Raw genomic sequence first — 21,113 nt, forward strand, 5'->3', positions numbered from 1 at the left:
AACCAGCCAGCTGCTGCGTTTGCATCTCCATCAGTTTTCTAGGATGGGAAGTACAGAGCTCAGCTTAGTAACTCTTAATACTGCCTGTTTCTACAGTTTGTCGCTGAGGACCTTTCCCAAGACTGCTTCTGGACAAAGGTGAAGGAGGACCGATTTGAGAACAGTGAACTTTTCGCCAAACTTACCAGTACCTTTTCTGCCCAGACCAAGAGTGAGTCCTTTCCTCTTTCTGGCAAAGGGCCAGACTTAGGACTAGGGGCCAGACTAGGACTTAGAAGGTTCATTAAGGTGGTCTCCCATTTCTTTCCCTTCCCTGGTTGAGGACTGAAGAGAGCTGGGGGTTCCTATTCAGAAGCAAGTAAGTTTGGTTTTGTATTCTGGGGATGCTGGAGTTGGCAAAGGTGTTTTGTCTCCCAGTTTTTGTGCATGTAGGTATTTTATGTCAGTGGAGCGTGTGGGAATGTGAGATTAACGTCACAGAGCTCAGGCTGGGCCCATCTAGAAAGGTTTCTGACACTGCCTTTAAGGCGCTATTCTCAAACCTATATACGTAGTTGATCAGAGTTGGGCAGAGTCCTTAGTATTAGTAGGTCAGGTGGCTGAGCAACTGTCTTTGTACAATAACATATGTGATCCCTTTTTTTTTTCCATTTTTTTCCAATATCTGATGCTTTCTCCTTCCTGGCCATTTGCTCCTGCAGCTTCAAAAGGTAAGAGTACCGAAGAGCCATATAGTTGGATTTCTTGAATATTAGAGAAAACATTGAAACAGATGTACAGGAATTTCTCTTTGAAAACTAAGACTAGAAACTGGGGGCTGATTTCTCTTTTGCTAGTGTTTTTAAGAGTCCAGAAGGACCAGTAACTCTGATTTTAACTGACAAGGACAAAAATTATTTTAAGTTAAAGCTACCATACCATATACTTGTTCTTTCTTTGGAAGGTGAGGGACAGCTTAAATAATAATGCTATTACTTTACATTTGTGTTGTGTTTTACACATTTGAAAGTTCTTGAACATATTTTACCCTGTTAAGCCTGCAAAGAAACCTTATGAGATAGGCAGGGTGTATGTTATCTCCATTCCATGGTGTCATAGACTGATTAGTTAAGTAGCTTGCCAAAGGTTGTATGACCAGATCCAGGGATCCTGACTTCTGGTCTGTCTTTTCATATAAATTCTTGCTGTTCATCTTCACCTTCATATCTTCCCTTTTATTTTAGAAGAGCTGATCTCTTTTGGCCTCTTCTTTGTTCACTTCCTAATTTTTGTGGTTTCATGCTGTTTTGTGATGGAGTATTACAGTTATTTCCCCAGAGGGATGCAGTATTTGAAAAATACTGTCATGTACCTAATGACAGTTAGAACCTAATAATTTTGTATTTCCAACTTCTACCAGCTTTTTTGTTTATTTAGAATTTTATTTTGATTCTAGTGATAACAATTAAGTGCAACTTCAGAGCATTCCCCCCAGTAAATAAGCATTTTTAAAGACAGTTACTACCTTTTTCCTTAAGTGATCTGATGAGACTAGGCTGCACTTTGTTCTGAAACCTAATGGAGAGAGTTCCTTGGTGCCTAGTGATTAGGATTCAGCGCTTTCGCTGCAGAGGCCCAGGTTTGGTCCCTGGTTGGGGCATCATCCCACATACTACATGGCATACCTCTGTTAATTGTTCAGTCATGTCTGACTCTTTGCTACCCCATGGACTGTAGACCGCCAGGCTCCTCTGTCCCTGAGATTCTCCAGGCAAGAATACTGGAGTGGGTAGCCATACACTTCTCTGGGGGAAATTTCTGACCCAGAGATTGAACCCAGGTCTCCTTCCTTGCAGGCAGATTCTTTCCTGTCTGAGCCACCAGGGAAGCATAGCAGGGCCAAACTAAAAACAAAAACCCAAAACAACCCATGCTGCTGGCAGCCCTTAGGTATATGTGTGTATCTGGGAGTCAAAGATCACAGTGCTCAGGCCTGTCCTGCTGCCCTGACATTCAGGGCAAAGTTGCCTTTTCCTCTAAGAGATTTATCACCTTCTGAACTTAAGTTCAGCCCAGAAAATTACTTCCACCCTCTTAGTTAAAAACGCTGTGATAAGGACCACTTACAGTACTCTAGAATATCAACAAAGACTGGTTGACAATGTAAATCAACATCAAATTTGCTAATTTGTAAGTTCACAGAATCTATTCCTGTATTGGCTTCTGGTGTCACTTTCTGGTAGCTTCCCTGAGTGCCACTGCAAATGACGGGGCCCTTTTCCTCTCTGCTCCGTCACCATCCTTCTTTTATTCTGTACATTTGTATTGCTGTTGATTGCAGCAGAATTTTCTTCAGTTTAGTGGTTTTCCTCGGCATTGCATTCCCACTATGAACTGGTATATAATGTTTTATAAATACCAAAGGAAAACCTTATCTCGTTGTATTACTTTTCAGCAGTGTAACCAAACTTTTCAATGTTCCTTTAGTCTCAGTTTCTGTCCTGGAAACTACTTTCTAGTCACTGATGATTCTAACTTCTTGACAGCTTTGGCTTCCCCACTCCCTTAAATTATTCTTAGAAATAGCTGTATCTTAATCTGAAAAGAATAAGTATGAATTAGTCAATTTAGTGTCAGTTTTGATTTTCATGCAGTAATAATCATCATTAATAGTTTGTTGCTACTTTGACGAAGGACTGTTGTAGCTAGTCTAAGTAGCTTTATAGTTAGGACTTTCAGGTGTTAAACTGTCACCCTGTCTTAATTTCCCAGTCTTTTTTATTAGGAAGCACTAGAGAGGGTGGTCGTGAAAATTATTAAAACATGAGCAATTTTCTAAACAGCCTAAATTTTAATCACTCTAAGAAATTCCTGGGAGAGATTTTTTTTCCTACCAAACAAGAACTTATAGTTTACCCAACACTAGATCTCTGTGTTTCCAATTATCTTCCCACCCAAAACAAACCTTTCTTCCTTTAAAAATAATTTCTTCTTTGGATTTTCAATGTTTTACTGACTTTGATTTTTTTTCTTCTTCTTCTACATTTTCTTGCTTTCCTTCCCTTTGACTTACTCTGCAAATCTGTGGTGATGTAAGCAGTATTTGAATGTCAGGGCTGCTTCTAATGTGTGTTTCTCCGGGACAGGATAGTTGCTTTGACATCCAAGTAGCAGGTGGAGGTGCTGTATGTGGACCCAGTGCCTCAGCATGCACTGTGATCCAGGGACCTCACCTGCTCTGCCTTTCCTGAGCAGTTTTGAGCCTCCCTTTCTTGGTGCTCTGGTTGGCAAACTTAATACTCTTCCCAGGTAGCCCCCTTTCTTTCAGTCTGGCCCCCCAAAAACATTTTAGTAAATAAGACTAGGATTCTTAGAGTTTAGGTTTTCATCAGGTAGAGAATTTCAGGCTATAGAAACTTCAGAGGTGACGACTCAGAGGACCTGGAGTCCTCAGTGTGAAGGCAAAGTTTCTGGTTCTTTGAACATCTCTAGCATGACATTGCAGAATATCTTCATTCTTAATCCTTTTTTCAAGTGGGTATCCAGTTTCGGTAACCAAGTCTCTCATTCAGTCTTGATAGTGATGCTATAATTAAATGATAGGTAAATACTCAGTAGTAGGAGTAGTGTTAGTCGCTCAGTTGTGGCTGATTCTTTGCAACCCCATGGACTGTAGCCTGCCAGGTTCCTCTCTGTGGGATTCTCCAGGCAAGAATACTGGAGTGGGTAGCCATTCCCTGCTCCAGGGGATCTTCCTGACTCAGGGATCAAATCCCAGTCTCCTGCATTACAGGTAGATTCTTTACCGTCTCAGTCACCATTACCACTCTTAACTATTCATCTTCTAGGTGAAAAAGTAGAGATACTGGTTAAATAATTTTTTCAAGGCTCTATGGTAAGTGCCAGAGGCAGGATTCAGACTCCAGACTGTGACTGCAAAGTCCTGTTCTAGCCCCCTGCTTTCCAGATGTGTATGTTCCTGCTCTTAAGAGCTTCTGAAGGCTGAGATCCAGATGAAAACTTGAAGAGGGGGATATGCTGGCTTCTGCTACCACCACCTCCATCATGGCACCAGTATTCTTGAATTGGAAGTGACTCTTATGAGTACAAAAAAGGAGCAACATTCAATTAGGGAAAGTAAGATATCAGATATTTAGGGTTGAAGAAGAGAAGCCATTTTCTGATTACAGTATATTCAACTCTAGTCAAACTAATCCAGCTGGAGAAGTATAGCATGGGTGTCTAGTACAGTAAGTAGACGTCTTGCCTACATGATATCAGCCCAGCAGTTGCCAGTCTTGATGAGGAAGTCATTTGGACACAAGGTTTTCATAATATTACATTGTTTCTTCTCTTACTTGCTAAACACAACTCTCTGCTGTTTGTTAAGTGTGGCTGTATTCCTCTTACATTTTAGTGATACCTGAAACCTCCCATATAGTGACTGGCTCCTCCAGGAATGACCATTAAAGACAACATCCACCTTACTCTTGACATCTGCCTCTTGTAGTCAGAGGTCTCCAGCCATTGCTTCATTAAGGTTCAGGAAGATGTGTGCTGTTTACTAAGAGAAGAGCTAAGAGAGAGGAAAGAAAGAAGGAAAGAAAGTGAAGTCACTCAGTTGTGTCTGACTCTTTGCGACCCCATGGACTGCAGCTTACCAGGCTCCTAAGTCCATGGAATTTTCCAGGCAAGAGTACTGGAATGGATTGCCATTTCCTTCTCCAGGGGATCTTCCCAACCCGGGGAAGTGGTCCCCAAATTGATACTACAGAATCCTTTATGCATTTTTCTCTTAAGGATTGTTCTTTTGTTTCTGATCTCCTGACTTTCTGTAAATCGTTGATTTATTCCTTGACAGAGAATATTTTGAATTTTGATTTGATAGGCAGTCCTAAGGGTCGGACACGACTGAGTGATTTCACTTTTCTTAGGATGATCAGCAAGGAATCTTTTATCATAGTTTCTTTATTGAATCTGCTTCTTGAATTCCTGAGAACATGTTCAGTAGTTAAATTTTGTTCTTTATCATCTTTTCTTGGGGAACATTTTCATCAGCGTGGTAGCCTCAGGTCATTAGTTGTATATACAAGGTAACTAGTTTTAGTTTTTCATTCTGCTTTTCTTCTCTTCCGCTCTCTTGTAGATAATCATGTTCCCATTAAAAGTATAGCCTCTTAAAATGTAGGCTGGTAGGTGAAAACTGATGTTCTGAGTACAGTGATGTTTTTCTTTTTAGGTTTATTTCTTCCTTCCAAAAAAACTTCTGGACTTACAAGATCCACAGGCTAATCATCCTTAGTAGGTGTGTGTGTGGACAATATGTGGCATCAGCCCTCGCCCTGTTAAAGTGTGAGGTGCATTTCCAGAATAGTGAGCATCAGCGCAGTTCTACAAGTGCTTAGTGACAGTAATTTTGAGAAAGCTCTTAATTTTGACATTAAGATCCTGACAAAAAGCTGAGGATTTCATAAATAACAGTATTCTAATTAGGATTTGACTATGTGAGTTCAGATTCCAAGGTTTATGCTGTAGTCCAAGTCAGAACTATTGATAACAAGTGGTAGGTTTATCTGTCTCCTGCTCTCCCAGAACCTGCTTGCTTAAGGCTTCAGGCTGTATCAGGCACCTGTGTTGGAGAAGCAGCCCCATCTTTCCCTAAAGGGACCTCAGGGTCTTTTCCCTGTGAATCTCTTCTGTCCACTAAGTGGCAGCCACCCAGTTGATCTTTATCAGAAAACATCCTAGTGAATCTTTACAGCCTCTGGAACTTTAACCTCTAAAAATAAGGTTTTCTAAGAGCTCATCATGCTCTACCTTACTCAGTGAGTCTTTCGGCAGAAAGGTATCTTGCTTCATGAGTTCTCTACCCTCTCAGGAGTATAGGATTAGGGCCAGAAGTGCTGTTCAAGTGAACATTTGTCTTTTAATTACTAATTTGTCTTGGATTTTGAACAGGGTCAGACTGTTAGCACAGAGCAGTTGGGAAGTTCTGTAATATCAGATAATACTCCCCTGTGATTTAAAAACATAAATCTACCTGTATCACCTAGGGTTATAAAGACTCCTGCCTGTGGAATAAGTACCACACCTTCTCTGGGTTGTGATCGTCCATCATCAGTAGTGTAAAAGAATCACAACACATACCCACTGTACTCCAAACCTTCCCGTCACTGTTTGCCTTGAACCCACTGAATCTAATATTGTGTCATTTATGTTGGTTTATGTCACTCACCATAGGAAGTCCCAGACTCCCAGGTTGTCCTCATCTCCCATACTCGAATCCCTATAAGGTTCTGTGTGTCTCCTATTCTGCCTCCTCCTCCCATCTCATCTGAGCTCTTGAAACGCGTCCACTGTGCCCTCTGGAATTCATGGCCCGTTACTAACAGAATCTCCTGTGTCATCAGCTTTATACTCTGTTGCTCTAACAGCAACGTGGCTTTCCCTCAACACTGCTTTCCCTCTTGCCTTTTGATGTGTTGTTTCGTTCCTCTCATACTCCTCGCCCCAGTGTATAGGATCGATGTCCCCTTTGTTCTTCATTGCCACTTTCAGATCAGTCCATCTTTTTCTTTCCTGAAAACCCATAATTTTGAATCTCATTACATGGAATCATAATCACCCAGTTTCTCTCTTTGCTGTCATCTACTAACACCCCAAGTTATTCCTCCTCTGCAGTACTCCAGGACTCCTTCTGTCTTAATTCTTAGCAGTTTCTCTACAGAAGGGTCATGACCCTGTCGATATTCTGGCCTTATGTTTCCTTACATTCTTCTTTTCCAGTGATCTGTACTTCACCTCATCTCACCCATCTGAATTATACCATCATCAGCAGAACTGTAGCCCCTCTGCAATCTCATTTTCAAACTACCCGCCTTCTTTTTTGTATGTGTGCAAGATATAATTCATGTCCCAAAATATGTATATGTATCCATCACTGTAGTAAAAACTAGATAGAAAGCTAAGTGAAGAGAGATTGAACCATAGGAACAGCATAAAATGCTGAAGTAGTTTGGTTTTAGAGAACCCAAGATATGGTCCCCAAATTAAAAACAGGGTTCTGTGGATATAAGTTTAGAAACAGAAAAAGGATGAGAGGGTGTTTCCTAATAACACCACCTTCCATCATTTTACCTCACTGTCTTTGGTACCCTAACTCCAGCAATCTTCCAACCCCACTAGGAAAGAAAGTGAAAGTGAAGTCACTCAGTTGTGTCCAACTCTTTGTGACCCCATGGACTGTAGCCTACCATGCTCCTCCTTCCATTGGCTTTTCCAAGCAAGAGTACTGGAGTGGGTTGCCATCTCCTTCTCCAAAGGATTTTCCCGACCCAGGTATCGAACCCTGGTCTCTTGCATTGTAGGCAGATGCTTTACCGTCTGTGCCACCAGGGAAGTCCTGAACCCACTAGGAAGCCATTTTATTTATCCTTCTTTTTTCACCATCCCTCACCTCCTAGAAGATTTCACTCTCCTCAGGTAAAATTATCATCAAAATTATAATAATCCTTCCCTCTTTCTCTCATTTCATCATGCTTGATTGGCAGGATCACAGTCCTGGTTGATCCCGTCTATCCATCTTGCACCTGTAGCTGTGCAAGCAAACACTCTGGAGAAAAGGATGCAACCTGCTCCCTTGATACACTTTACTTGCTTGGCTCTCAGGGCAGTACAGTCTCTCCTGCCTCACTGGCTGTCCTTTTTCCTGCCTGTCTTCTGCTCAATTTGCAATGTTGCTTGGCCTTACTAGGCAATCAGATAGTAAACATTTCTAGTCATTCAGTTTCCTGCTCTCCTGTCCTGCTTCACTGAAAAAATCGAAACAATCAGAAGTTACACGGGCCACCGCCGTCCTCTTACCTATTTTCTGTGTCTTCCTCTGTGGCTGTGCTCCTGTCTAAAGCCAGGTTCTGGTCAAACACGACATCCTCACTTCAACAAATGTACAGAACGCAGTGAAGGCATAAATTCTCCTTCTCACCTCTCAAAGTGACCAGGTACCTTTCATATGTATCTTTTATTCTAATAAAGGGATAGGCAAAATCCTTTTCTTTAGTTCAGAGAAGGAAATGTGGGAACTTTTCAAACAGAACTTTACTGGAAAATTAAGGGGCAGAGGAATTAAAAGATAACATTATAGAAACGTGAGGGAATATACATATTTTTAATGAGATGTGTATGACCCCATTTGGTATATACTACTCTGTATTTTGTGTGACATGTTTCAGTATCTCTTGATATCATTAGATACAGATCTACCTCATTATTTTACTTTTTTTAAATTTAAGTATAAGTTGATTTACAATGCTGTGTTTCTGGTCTACAGCAAAGTGATTCAATTATACATATGTATATATATTTTCATATTCTATGTCATTATTTCTAATGGATGGTTGAATTCTGTCAGATAAAATAGTACAAGATGATCCTTTATTGAGAATTTAAGTTACTAATTTTTATATAACAGTCAATGCTGCTAGAAACATTTTCTATTTATCCCCGCATACTTGTATTTCTGCATAGTAAATTATTAAAAATAAAATTTCTGGACCCAAATTACTAGGTGTAGAATTGTACCACTTTATACTTCCTTCCAAACTGGATAATTTCTGATAAGGCAAAAGTGTCACCTTGTTATCTGATCACTAATGAGATTGAACCAAAGGTTATCCTTCCTGCCTTGACTCTTTCCTCACCTGTAAAATGAGATAGATAAAGATATCTTTCAGTTCTAAACTTATGGTTCTCATACTGTATTTTTCTTTTTTTCTTGAATAAGCTTTCTTTGGTGCTGTCTACATCTCACTCTTGTTTTGACAGCCTTTCAGTTTCTTGTGTTGGTTTGCTTGTTTTGTCCTGAGTTATGCTTCTAATTCCATACAGTGGGGCCAGGTGTTAGGAGTTGCTCCTTGCTTACAACAGGTATTTGGGGATAGAGAGCTAAACTGGTGTAAAACTTTAAAGCTTATGCATGAAGCCTGCTGATACAGATTCCACAGAAGACTTACTCGTGGAGAGTTGAGGAAGGATGTCATCAGATAAAGCTAATTAACTTTAATTTCTTCTAAACTGGAGGAATTTGATAGGTTTTATCTGCAGTGTGCGCTTCTCCTTTTTCGCCACCAGATGGCACATGGAGCTCTTCTATTTTAGCTGTGTCATTGTTACGTCTGGTAGTGATGCAGTCACGTTAGAGAGCGGCAACCTCTGTTGTATTCAAATAGGCACTGCCTGGTATGCTGCCCTCTACCGGTCAGGAAATTTCTTGGAGGACTGTAAGTAAAAATGAAGACAGGAAGCTGTAGCTTGCCCTTTAAGAAAAGGATCTTGTCGCATTGACGCTTATATTTCTGTAGGAGCAGTGTTACTGTTCTCTGGGGACCCAGAGGCTGGAGGATGTTTTTGTTTTTGTTTTAGTCTGATAGCTTCATGAAAACAGCTTTCCTTTCAGAGACTTAAAGAAAGGCTTATATTGATATTTTACCATTTTGGTCGTTCATTATATGTATATATTTGTAATCTCATTATATACACATTCATAATATCATCTTTGTCTCAGTTTCTACTGAATAGGTACTTCAAGCACGTAATAGAACTACCCCCTGATTATTTAATGATCATTTCCCAGAGATACTGTACTGAATTAATTTCCTTCAGGGAATTCCCCTAGCCTGGCTTGGGTGGAATTTGCTGGTGCAGAAAGGTTTTTATAGTCAACCCTTCTGTCATTTATTAACTTCTGATCATCTTAAAATAATCCCAGTGTTAGAGCTTCTCTGTAGCTATTCAGACTTTAGTGTGTGCCTCTGTTACTATTCTAGACACACAGACTGCAACTGCAGCTTTTAAACTCAAGGTCCCATCTCCCATTGCCTACAGATTCCAGATTTGATTTCTGACAAAATGTCCTTTTGTATGCCACTGTCTGAGACTTAAACCATCCTGTATGGGATGAATATTGCTTCAGCTCCTATCATCTTAGTGCAGTTAGTCCCTATCTTTAAATATCTATTTCTCCCAGTAATTCCCAAACTTGAGTGCGCATAAGGATTAGGTGAGGAGGTAAATACCTGGGCTGTATACCTCCAGAGATTCTGAGTTACAGGGACTGTAGAAGGGTATGTTTTTAACAAGCTCCTCATATAATTTTGTTATAGATACATTGCTGTTGCTGTTGCTAAGTCGCTTCAGTCGTGTCCAACTCTGTGCGACCCCATAGATGGCAGCCCACCAGGCCCCGCCATCCCTGGGATTCTCCAGGCAAGAACACTGGAGTGGGTTGCCATTTCCTTCTCCAATGTGTGAAAGTGAAAAGTGAAAGTGAAGTCGCTCAGTCTTGTCAGACTAGTAGTGACCCCATGGACTGTAGCCCACCAGGCTCCTCTGTCCATGGGATTTTCTAGGCAAGAGTACTGGAGTGGCTCGCCATTGCCTTCTCCAATAGATACATTAATATGGCTCAATCCATTACCTCAGTGTTTATTTCTTTTTCCATTTTCTGCTCGCTGTCTTACCTTCTCTGCCATAGTCTGAAAGCTGCCTTTTACTTTTTCTGGTAGTAACATTTTTGATGTCTCTGTCAGAGTGAATATTATACAGTTATCCTTGTTTTTATGGAGGTCATGCAGATCAGTTAGGAAACAATATGACATTTTCTATTAACTGCTACCACACTTGCTTTTACAAACGTCTTTTCTTGCCATCTTCCCAGCCAGATCTCAACAGGCATCTTGAGGAAGGTTCTCAAGGAATTCTCTGGAGTCAGTGAAGTGGCTGGGAAGCACTGAGAAACTGAATGGCCTGGAGCGGGTGGATGGAGGGCGGGTGGTGAGAGCTCTCTCAGGCCCACACAACAGAGATGGAGTTGTGAGTGCCTGGAAGGGTCAGATCATGATGGAAGGATATTGCATCTGACTGGGAATAACTCTTACTCACATTTGGTTATTCTCTTACCATCGACACCTGGAGTCAGTAGAGATTAGAGATGTGTTTAGTAAGAGGAACGGGGTCTCAGGGAAGTGTCAGCACAGAGCTGGGCTTTGGGCAGGTTTTGCAGAAGAGCTATTGGTGCTCTTGGGCTCCTTACTGGAGCCTGGCACTGCTGCCTCAAGGGAAAAGCACTGTTCTGAGGATCCCTTATAGTCCTTGGGAATCATTGGGTCTGAACTTGGTTTTCTGCTGCTGCTGCTGCTAAGTCACTTCAGTCATGTCCGACTCTGTGCAACCCCATAGATGGCAGCCCACCAGGCTCTCCCGTCCCTGGGATTCTCCAGGCAAGAACACTGCAATGGGTTGCCATTTCCTTCTCCAATGCATGAAAGTGAAAAGTGAAAGTGAAGTCGCTCAGTTGTGTCCGACCCTCAGCGACCCCATGGACTGCAGCCTTCCAGGCTCCTCCATCCATGGGATTTTCCAGGCAAGAGTACTGCAGTGGCTTGCCATTGCCTTCTCCGGGGTTTTCTGCTGGTAGGAGACAAATGTCCCTCCAAACACAAGGACATACTAGTTTTCAGGGAATACCAAGGGTGTCTTCACTATAGAAAGTTTCCTTTGGGGCTTTTATTTCTGTTTCTATATTACCTCATTTTCTTTGCAGACAGTATAGAAGTCAAGATGATATTTTTAAAAGTCTCATTCCTTTCCTAGTATTCATCCATCCCAACCTTCTCTGCCCCTGGCTGAGTTGCACAGCTTGTGGGATCCTAGTTGTCAGCAGGGATTGAAACTGGGCCACGGCAGTGAAAGCACTGAGTCCTAACCACTGGACTGCCAGGGAACTCCCTAGAAGTAGCCTTTTTTTTTTTTTTTAGCGCTTAAAAAATTTTATTGAGGAATAGTTGCTTTACAATGTTATATGTTGTTTTAGTTTCTACTGTACAGCAAAGTGAATCAGCTCTGTGTATACGTTATGTATCCCCTCTTTTTTGTATTTCCTTCCCAGATAGGTCCACAGAGCACCGAATAGAGTTCCCTCTGCTACACAGTTAGGTTATCATTAGTTATCTATTTTAGACATTGCATCAACAGTGTAGATATCCCAAATCCCAATTCATCCCATCACCCCCTCTTGGTATCCATACATTCAGACATATTTCTGTGTCTGTGTCTCTATTTCTGCTTTGTAAATAAGATAATCCAAAACCAATTCTGGGCTCTTCTAAAAAAATAGAAGAAGTAGCCATTTTTATTCGTTTCTTTCAGTGTTTTTGAAAACTGCCTTTGTAGCACATACTAATACAGATTTTTATCTTCCTTCCCTTTACCAAAAGTGCTGTCTATGCTCTTCTATACCTTGCTCCTGTATCCTGGAGATTTTTCTTATTAGTACATTGAGATCTTTCTCATTTAAAAAAATTGTAAATTTAAAACTTTTTAGTTGTCACTTATATAATAAAACACTACAATAAGACAAATATGTACAGTATGAAGTAACCCGGCCGTTTTTGGAAACAGTCTCTGCAGTGACCCGTTTGAGCTCACTGCATCTTAGTGTGCACATGTGCTGTTTTGTTCTCCCTGCTTTTCTTGCATCACTCCGTGTAACAACTGAACAGTTACCCACACCAACTCTGAAGACACAACAATTCATATTAGAGCCTTATAGCCAATATGGTGTAGGGAAGAGAGACTTGAGAATTTCTGCTAAAGGCCCTCCAGACCTCCAGCTACTTCACGGGAACAGGAGCAGAGCTTTGTGTCACTACCCATGAAAGGGCATGGCCTTCCTATGTAGTTTTTGTTCTGGAGAAAATTCTTGTAGAACTTAATAACTTGTAACTGTCCCATTTTATCACTCTGGCCCATTGCCTTTGGAGCAACATGGAAGAATGCTCATGATACAGTGTTATGTGGGAAAAAGCAGGAAACAGTCATATACAACTCTTATTGCAATTGTGTTTTATGGGGAAAAAAAGTGCAGAAGTAAAAGTCTGAAAGGAAATACACCAGAATACTGTAATAGATTTTGTTAGGGTGCTGGGTTCTTTTCCCTTCAACTTTTCTATACTATGGTCATCTTATAATAGGAGACAAAAGGGTTAAAAAAGAAATTTGCTAGTGGCCAGGAAGTGTGAAAATGAGGTTTCTAGATGTATTTGGACCTAATAAATGAATCCTTGCAAAGAAATCGGAGTGCTGTGGAGCAGGTAAGAGCATCTTTTACTTCATTCTCCCTAGTAATCCTAGCCTGCTTCTCTTTGAAAAGTCAGATTACAACTTTTAAAAGACTATTTGTTCTTTTGTGTACCCCCATGGGTAAGGGAACCCCAGAACCAGCCCCACATCTGCAGGATGGGATGGTTATTCTTCTCTCCTAATCCCACAATGATTCCAGCTCTTTTCTAAAAGTCGTGATTTTTTTCCTCTTGGATCTGTTAGATGAGAAGATTAGACACTCTTCTGTCTGCCTTTGTTTAAATTTCTTCTTTGTAAGAAAAACTGCTCAAATCCTTCCAAATCCCCCTTTTCCTGTTTGGCTTGCTTTCCTCCTGCTCTGATTGCATTTTTCTTTTCAGCCACGGGGTGTGCGCAGTTGAGCCATTTTGGCTCAGGTTCCATATTGTGAGGTCAGAGACCAGGGATTGGAGGAGACTATCAGGTGACTTTCTGTAACTGATGACGGTCCTGTCCTCATCCCCACCCCTTCTCCCCCCTCTTCCCCACCCTATGCTGGCTTCCACCTTAGGAACAAAGAAAGGAAAAAAACAGCAGTGTGACGATAACCAGCAGCTGCATCTGCAGATTCAGGCTGGGGGCTGGGTGTTCATCCCATCTGTTCTCTTTGTTACGCTTTTACCCTGTTACTTCCCCTCCCAAAACCCAAAATAAACTGGAGGGTATTTCTAGGATCCTTTGTTACAGAGAATGGCTTAGAAGTCTGCAGTTTACTCTGTATTTAAGTTGAGGGTGGCAGTAAGAGGGGGTGAGGCTGAGCAAAGACTAAAACTGCTCCCAGCACCTAGAAAAAGATGAAGCTATTTTATCTTCTCATTCCATTTTATCCCAGAATATGTGTCTAATGTCAGATGCTATGATGGAGGCTTATCACCTATTCTTTCTGATTATTGAAACAATGCTGCCAAATAGGTATCATCTTCATTTTATAACTGACAGATATGAATATGTCCTTTGTTTACTGAGAGCTCCTAGCAAGTAAATACCAAGCCAGGATTTTACCCCAGGTCTTTTGGGCTCTGAAATTTAGCATTACTGACAGGAGGGGCAAGAAGGCAGGAAAGTCAGAAAAAGCTGAGGTGCCCACTGCTGGGTACCATCCTGGCCTCGTGCCAGTGCTCTTTGCCTTTCATCAGTGACCAGTGTCCTGATTTCTTTAACAAATGACTCTCAAGAGAGAAAAGGAGATGGAAGGGAACATACAGGTTAAAAGAGAACATAAAAATATGTCAACCCCTTATTTAAATCCTGATTCATTTTTTTAAGAAAGGAGAAGTCTTTATTCCTAGTACCTTAATTTGATGCCTTTTCTCCTGCCCTCTCGCCCTCCTGTTCCCTTACATAAACCTGTCCTACCCTTTTGCTGACTTGTTGGGACAGTGCCCGTCCTTCTTGCCCCTACCCACCCACATCTCTGAAGCTGGTCTGGTTGTTAGCACTCCCTTACTGAGTCACTGTCCTGGGTGTGCTGGGAAAGTATCTATGAGAAGCTCAATGACTGTGTTATTATCTGAATGAGCAGATTGCTTGTCAAGTGCCCAGATTCTGAACACTGCTTTTCTGCTACCCTTTCACACTTCTGTGTGCCCGCTTCTTGCTAACTCTCAGCACTAGGTTCTTACAGATTTGGAATTCTGTCTGGCCTTGTTCTCGACCTTCAGGTTTATCCATTTCTGCGAGTTTGCTCAATTCTTCTTTACAGCTTGCACATCTGTGACTGTCCAGTTCTATGTGATTTAGCAGATGGTTATTTGTTTTGGCTAAAAGGTCAGTGATAGAAATCTGGTTACCTTTGGACAGGGATAAACAGCTTTTCAACTGGCATGCTGTTTATCTGTCTCCCCACTATCCTCTCCACAGTGGTGTATACCTATGAGTGACTTTGAGGGTGCTCAGTTTCCCTCATATCACAGTGAAGGGGAATATAAAGTAGAAATCCTCCCCATGGGCAGCTTACATTAGCACATGATAGGCTTCTCTTGCTCTGTCCTCTTCCCAGAATCAAAGAGTTCTTGTAGAGCTGAAGAGACATAGTTTGTTGTATGCCAGGTAGACTTGGTGATTCCATAGCTGTGTTATCCTCACAGAAAGCCTGTTATTATTTCCTAGAGATCTAACACAGTATTCTGATCTTTCAGATATGCTGAAGAGACCTTTCGCCTCTTCTGTAAAGACCCAATTTTTTTTTTAGAGAGAACTGCAGTGGTACCAGAGTCCATTTTTTTTTTTTTAAACTTCCTATTATGAGTCTGTGCTCACGTGTGTTATATGTATTGGTGTTATCTCACTTTATGGACATTGGATAAACTCACATGTTTGTGCTGCCTCATTTAAGTAGTGAAAACCACTGGTGCCTTGGATCCATGGATTTCTCAACATCCTTCTGCTTTTCCCATCTTTCTCATGAGCTGTTCTTTAGTCATAAAGTATCCCTTTTACTCAAAGGGGCTGTAGCATAAGATTATGGAGGGTGTTCCCTGTGGAATAGGAACAAATGCCTCAGGCTTCCTCCTGGGCAGAGCATGTAGTGTGTGGTCCTGAGTCAGTGAGTGAGAATTAAGGATAAGTGGAGTTGTTTTATACATCAGCCTGAATCTTTCATCCCTTCAGGTGTAACTGGCTGTAGAGCCAGTCTTGTGTTCTCAGCAGTATTTCCCCCAAATCCTTTTTCCTACCCTACTTAGTCACTCCCACCTGCGACTCTTAGGAACTCAGTTGCCAGGATGTCAGGCAGCTCACCACTCCTCCGTTTCCTGTTTGTGGTCTTCATTGAGAGAAGTCCACAGCAGGAATTCCTGGGGAAGTGATGGCTATAGTTGAACTCCGGGGGCCATTAGCTCATCCTGAAGTTGGGGAATACTGCATGGAGACAGACCTCCCTTCCATTCTGAGGGCTCTTAGGAACTGTTACTAATCATAACCAAATAACAACTGGGACTTGGGCTGCTGACCTTGTGCCTTGATTCTGCTCTGTCTTTAGAAATTGAGAATAATTTTCCCTTCTTAGCCTCAATTTCTACTCTGCAAAATTTAGAATTCAATATAGATATCAAGATTCATGACAAAATTAGCTTGAACTCTGTAGGAGTGATTGTTTTGACATATGCAAAAATAGTGATAAAAGAAAAATAGGGTCCCTGTATTGGACAGCAGGGGGTGCCCTTTCCCTTCACTTTATTGCCTGGCACTCCCTGCTGCATTCAGCCATTTTAGACAGATTGTTTTTGCTCCCAGCTAACTCCATTTTGTGTTTGTGACGCAGGAAAAAAAGAATTCTGCAAGGGAGGAGCCTGGCTGGGGGAGGGAGGGAGGCAGGCTGAGGCAGGGCTTCAGATCTTTACTCAGCACTTGTTCATCAGGGACTTACCTTGCTGCAGGCTGCCTGCATGCTGAGCAATAGATGCTGCAAGTCCCTGCCAGCTGAGCAAAGAGCAGAGTGATGCCTGGCTGCTGGACACCAACTAGCCATGGCAGGATGCTGGTTTTGAGATGGCAGGCGGTATGTCCCCTTTGGCTTAATCAAGAATCTTAAGCCTGAGTTTCAGTGGTTTTACTGCAGAGGTGTTTAGTCTGGGTATCCTCAATTAAAGAATCAACTAAGAAGAAAAGATACCCTTTTCACTCACTGTCTGAGAAGAATCAGATTCTCTGGTGACTAGAGAAACAGTCTTGACTTTAAAAAAAACACTTTTATTTTTAAAACTGTAACCCCTCTCCCCACACGTTTAATGCATATGTACACGTGTGTACACACACATATATGAAGAGAATAGTATGAATACCTGTCTCCATCGCCCAGTTTAAAAACTTAACTCATGGCTAGTCTTGTTTCATGTTCCTGCATCAGCCTCCTCCTCACCACTCCTGTTATTCTAAAGCATATTCTCATTAGTCATATCGTTTAATATCCTTGGTTGAGAATGTGTATCAAAACATAAGGACTTTTTAAGAAAGAGAATCGTATTTTCACATCTGAAAAATTCTTTAATTAATCAATACATATCCACTCAGTGTTCTTAAAGTAGCATTTTTTTAGATTTGTTCATCTTAATTAGAGCCAGACAAAATCTGGCAGTTACATTGCAATTGATTGACGTCTCTATAGGTTTCCTCTCTAGCTTGCTTTGTCTATTTTCTCATCTTGCAGTGTGTGTATAGACTTTATTTCTTAAGGAGTGAGGCAGGATCTCTCAGATTGGGACTGAGGAGATTCAGAGCCAAATGTGTCGTCTTCACACAGCAGAGCCTCCCATCTTTTGGATTTCCCCAGAGGTGCTGGGAGAGGAAGTGAAGGCACAGTGCTCTGCAGCCTGCAATGGGAGTGGGGCGGAGGCTTTTACTGGGACAGTGGCTTGTGACTCCTGACATGATAGTCTGTTACCTACCCAGTCTTTAGAAACATTCACAGGTTGCTCTCAACAGAGAATATGGTCGAAGTGGATCATGCTCTTTCTGGGGAATTAAAGGAGAGGTTTTAAGCTTTGGGACACCAAATTTACCTGCATCCTTATGGTGATTCCAGATCACTTTATCTCACAGACACTTCCTTTTTACCTCATTGCAGCCTTTCTCCCTGATCAGACTTAGTATTACTTCATAGACTGCTCTACAGAATGAAAAAAATACTGTTGTGTTGGGAGGTGGGCACATGTGAAAATTATCATGCAGCTTCAGGATTATAGCATCCCCATGACCCTGTCAGAGATAACCCCAGAGACGGGCCTAGATGCAGATGATGAGATGAAAGGTTTTGACTCCTGATGCTCTTTTTTCCCCTTTTGGAAATGGGTCAGTGACTCTGACTTTCAGCAGCCACAGCAGGCAGTCTGTTCCCTTGCTTTGGGTAAGAGCACAGGTTACAGAAGGGACGTTTCAGGAGCTGACTTCTTGGCAGGGCTGGCAGGGCGCTCATAAAGTCTGGTCCTTGGAGAGTAGGTTGGCTGAGCGCCTGGTTTGGAAGCTGTAGTATCCATTAGCCAAAGTGCTAAGAATCTTCTAGAGGTCAAGGTTGCAGCAGCTCAAAACACAGACTCTGGCACTAACAGGCTTTCTACTGGAGTTTCCTGAGTGATAAAGGGTATCTCTTCTGCTGTTGTCAGCAGAGAAGTATATCCATTTGCAAATAAGATTCTCCTCCTTCCCTCTCTGCTAAAGTGCTGTCTATATCCATTTCTGTGTTTGTCCCACATGAATTTTACACAATTCTCTAAATTGAAATTAGCTTTTGATGTCATTTTTCGTTTGAGACATGAGGACTTTGTTCTGGGTTTCCCATCCTTGATGTGGCAAAATAGGGGCTGGAGTCATTGAGAAGGTTGTGTGATACTCCCATGCTTGTATCCTGAATTAATGCATCATTCCTATGACAGTGCTGAGAAGTCAACTAATTGGAGTATTCCATGGGTTTTACATTTTGACTGTATCTTTCCTGCTGGTTGTCAGTGGCTCTGTACCTCTCCCAGTCCAGTGTCAAAGCCAGACCAGGGCCAGCTATCCAAGGATGTGAAAATGTTACAGGTGGTGTCCAGACCCATGCTTATCTAGCGTATTTCACAGTTCCCTGGTGGATGGTAGTTTTAAAAATTTACATTTACATTGTCTCAGTACATTAACAAATCGAACCATTTTAATTTGTCTACATTCCTCTGTAGTCTTTGCTTGTACTGTATATATATGTTTATATTGTTGTAATCAGAAGTGTGTGTGTCTGTCTTTTTCTCTAGCTTGAAGTGTATAGATCATACATGTATGGGTTAATGAATTTTCACAAAATTAAAAATGAAATTTTAATCTGTGTAATCGACACCCAGGCAAGAAACAGAATGTTACTAAGACCTGGGAAACTCATCTTAGCCATTTCCAGCTACAAATGATATCTTACTCCTCCCTCCTTGACTCAGAGTAACCACCACCCTGACTCCTCGTAGCATAGATACCTTTTAGCTGGCTCTTGTTAGCCACAGCCGATTTAGTAATGTTTTTAGTGTTTGCTCATTCTTACAGTACACATTAAGTGCCTTCAGAATTGCTAAGTCATAACACTGAAGCACGTATCTAACCAGAGTTCAGTATTTGGTTACATCAAGCCTATTTGATTCTTTTTATTAGGCAGTTCTCAAATTCATCTTATTTCTGTCTCCATCTCTATTATAACCTTGGACCATACTTTATTTCTTACCTGAATATTAAACCCCTCTTTTTAAAAAAAATTTTATCTGTCTCATTGACAATCTTCTGTATTGTATAGTAATACCTATTTAAATACTGTGCTTTTGCCTCTGTTTTTTAGTAAATTGAAGATTTTATCTGTTGCCTCCCTCTATTAGGAAAATAAGAATTTAATAGTTATATTACTATCCTTTCCTCTCCACCAAATTATCATTATCTAATTTTTAGATCTTCTTTTTATATTTTAATTTTTTATTATTAAATATAACAAAAATATAGAAAGCTACATAAAACAGATGTGCAACTTAGTGAATTATTATAAGGTCAATACCCTTGAAATGCCACATATCAGGAGATAGGAACTTTCCAGGAAACTCCTAGGAAAATTCATGTACCTTTTCCCTCTGAAAGAAACCATAATCCCAATAAAATGTATGGTCTCCAACTTTTTTTTTTTTTTTTTAAGTTTTATCACCCAAGTTTATATTCCACTGTAGTTTAATTTTACCCATTTTTTAAAAATATCTTCATCTCTTAAATCTTAATGGGTTTTCCTCTTTCTCTTCTTTCCTCCTTAAAATTCATTCATTGTAAAAAATTGTATCATTTGTCCTGTAATGTTTACCATAATAGCAGCTTTGCGATTGTATTCCCATAGTATAGTGTGTAGTTTCTGTCCCCTGTATTTGCTGTAAATTGGTAATTTGATCTAGAAGCTTAGTCAGAACCAGGCTCCATTGGTTTCTCTTTCACCAAAACTTCTTTGTAATAGGTGTTAGGTTCCTCTTCAGAAGGCACATAATCTGTGGCTCTCCCTTCTGTGATGTCAGTGGCTGCCTATTCTTAGTACATAGATCTGTTTGTTCATTAGGGTTGCAAAATAGTGCTGTTCCAAAACAAAAGAAATTCTTCATATAGCCTAGATATTGCTCCTTTGTCACAAACATCTTCTCTGACTTTGTGGCTTTTCTCTTTTTTTTTGAACAATGTCTTAATGAAAGTTCTTTATGTGAAGTGCTTAGATTTACCAGTCTTTTCCTTTATGAGTAATGTGTGCTGTGTCTTGTCTAAGAAATCCTTTGGTCATCAAGATAATTAATCCTATAGTTTTTCCTTTCACATTAAGGTTTTTAATTGATTTCTGTTTGATTTATTTGCATATGGGTACAGTTCCTTTTTTTATATGGACCCTTAGCTCCAGTCCCATTAATTGGGATATCTGACATGCTCAGTGTGTTATATGTCAAATGCCCTTTACGCCTAGGTCTGTTTTCTGAACTGTGCTCTCCTTCTGGTTGATCATTTTGTCTATTCCAATGCCAGTACCATATAATCTTGATTATTATGGTTCTATAAAATGTATTATTAATCTCCTGTCTTTTGCTGCTTTTCCAAGAATGTACAAGCTCTTCTTTCATATAAATTTTAGAATCACCTTGTCAACTTAAAAAAAGAAACCTGTTGAGATTTTTATTCTACTGACTATATAAATCTAGAAAGAATTGGCATCTTGTTATCAAGTCTTTTAATCTATGAATCTTAAAGTCTACATTCACTTGTCATTTTAAATGTTTTTCAGTAAAGCTGTATTGTTTCTGTATTAAAGTTATTCCTAAGTACTTCATATTTTTATATGGTATTTAAAATTTATTTATCTGTAGATTCTTTTGGAGCTTCCCTGGTAGTTCAGGCGGTAAAGAATCTGCCTGCAATGCAGGAGACCACGGTTTGATCCCTGGGTTGGAAAGATCCCCTAGAGAAGGAAATGGCTACCCACTCCAGTATTCTTG

At 40.7% G+C, this 21,113-nt stretch overlaps 1 protein-coding gene across 1 annotated transcript in view; it reads left to right on the top strand.

Moving 5' to 3' along the window:
• Positions 1–21,113, top strand: part of DIAPH1 (diaphanous related formin 1) — a 118,269-nt gene that overhangs the window by 48,092 nt on the left and 49,064 nt on the right. Inside the window, exons 17-18 of the mRNA XM_088838609.1 lie at positions 97–211; positions 702–710. Coding sequence (XP_088694735.1) covers positions 97–211; positions 702–710 — 124 coding nt within the window. The remainder of the gene's footprint in view (positions 1–96; positions 212–701; positions 711–21,113) is intronic.

This window comes from Moschus berezovskii, chromosome 8 (genome assembly GCF_049115385.1).
Source record: "Moschus berezovskii isolate FMDL1 chromosome 8, NW_MosBer_1.0, whole genome shotgun sequence".
NCBI classification, from domain to species: Eukaryota; Metazoa; Chordata; class Mammalia; order Artiodactyla; family Moschidae; genus Moschus; species Moschus berezovskii.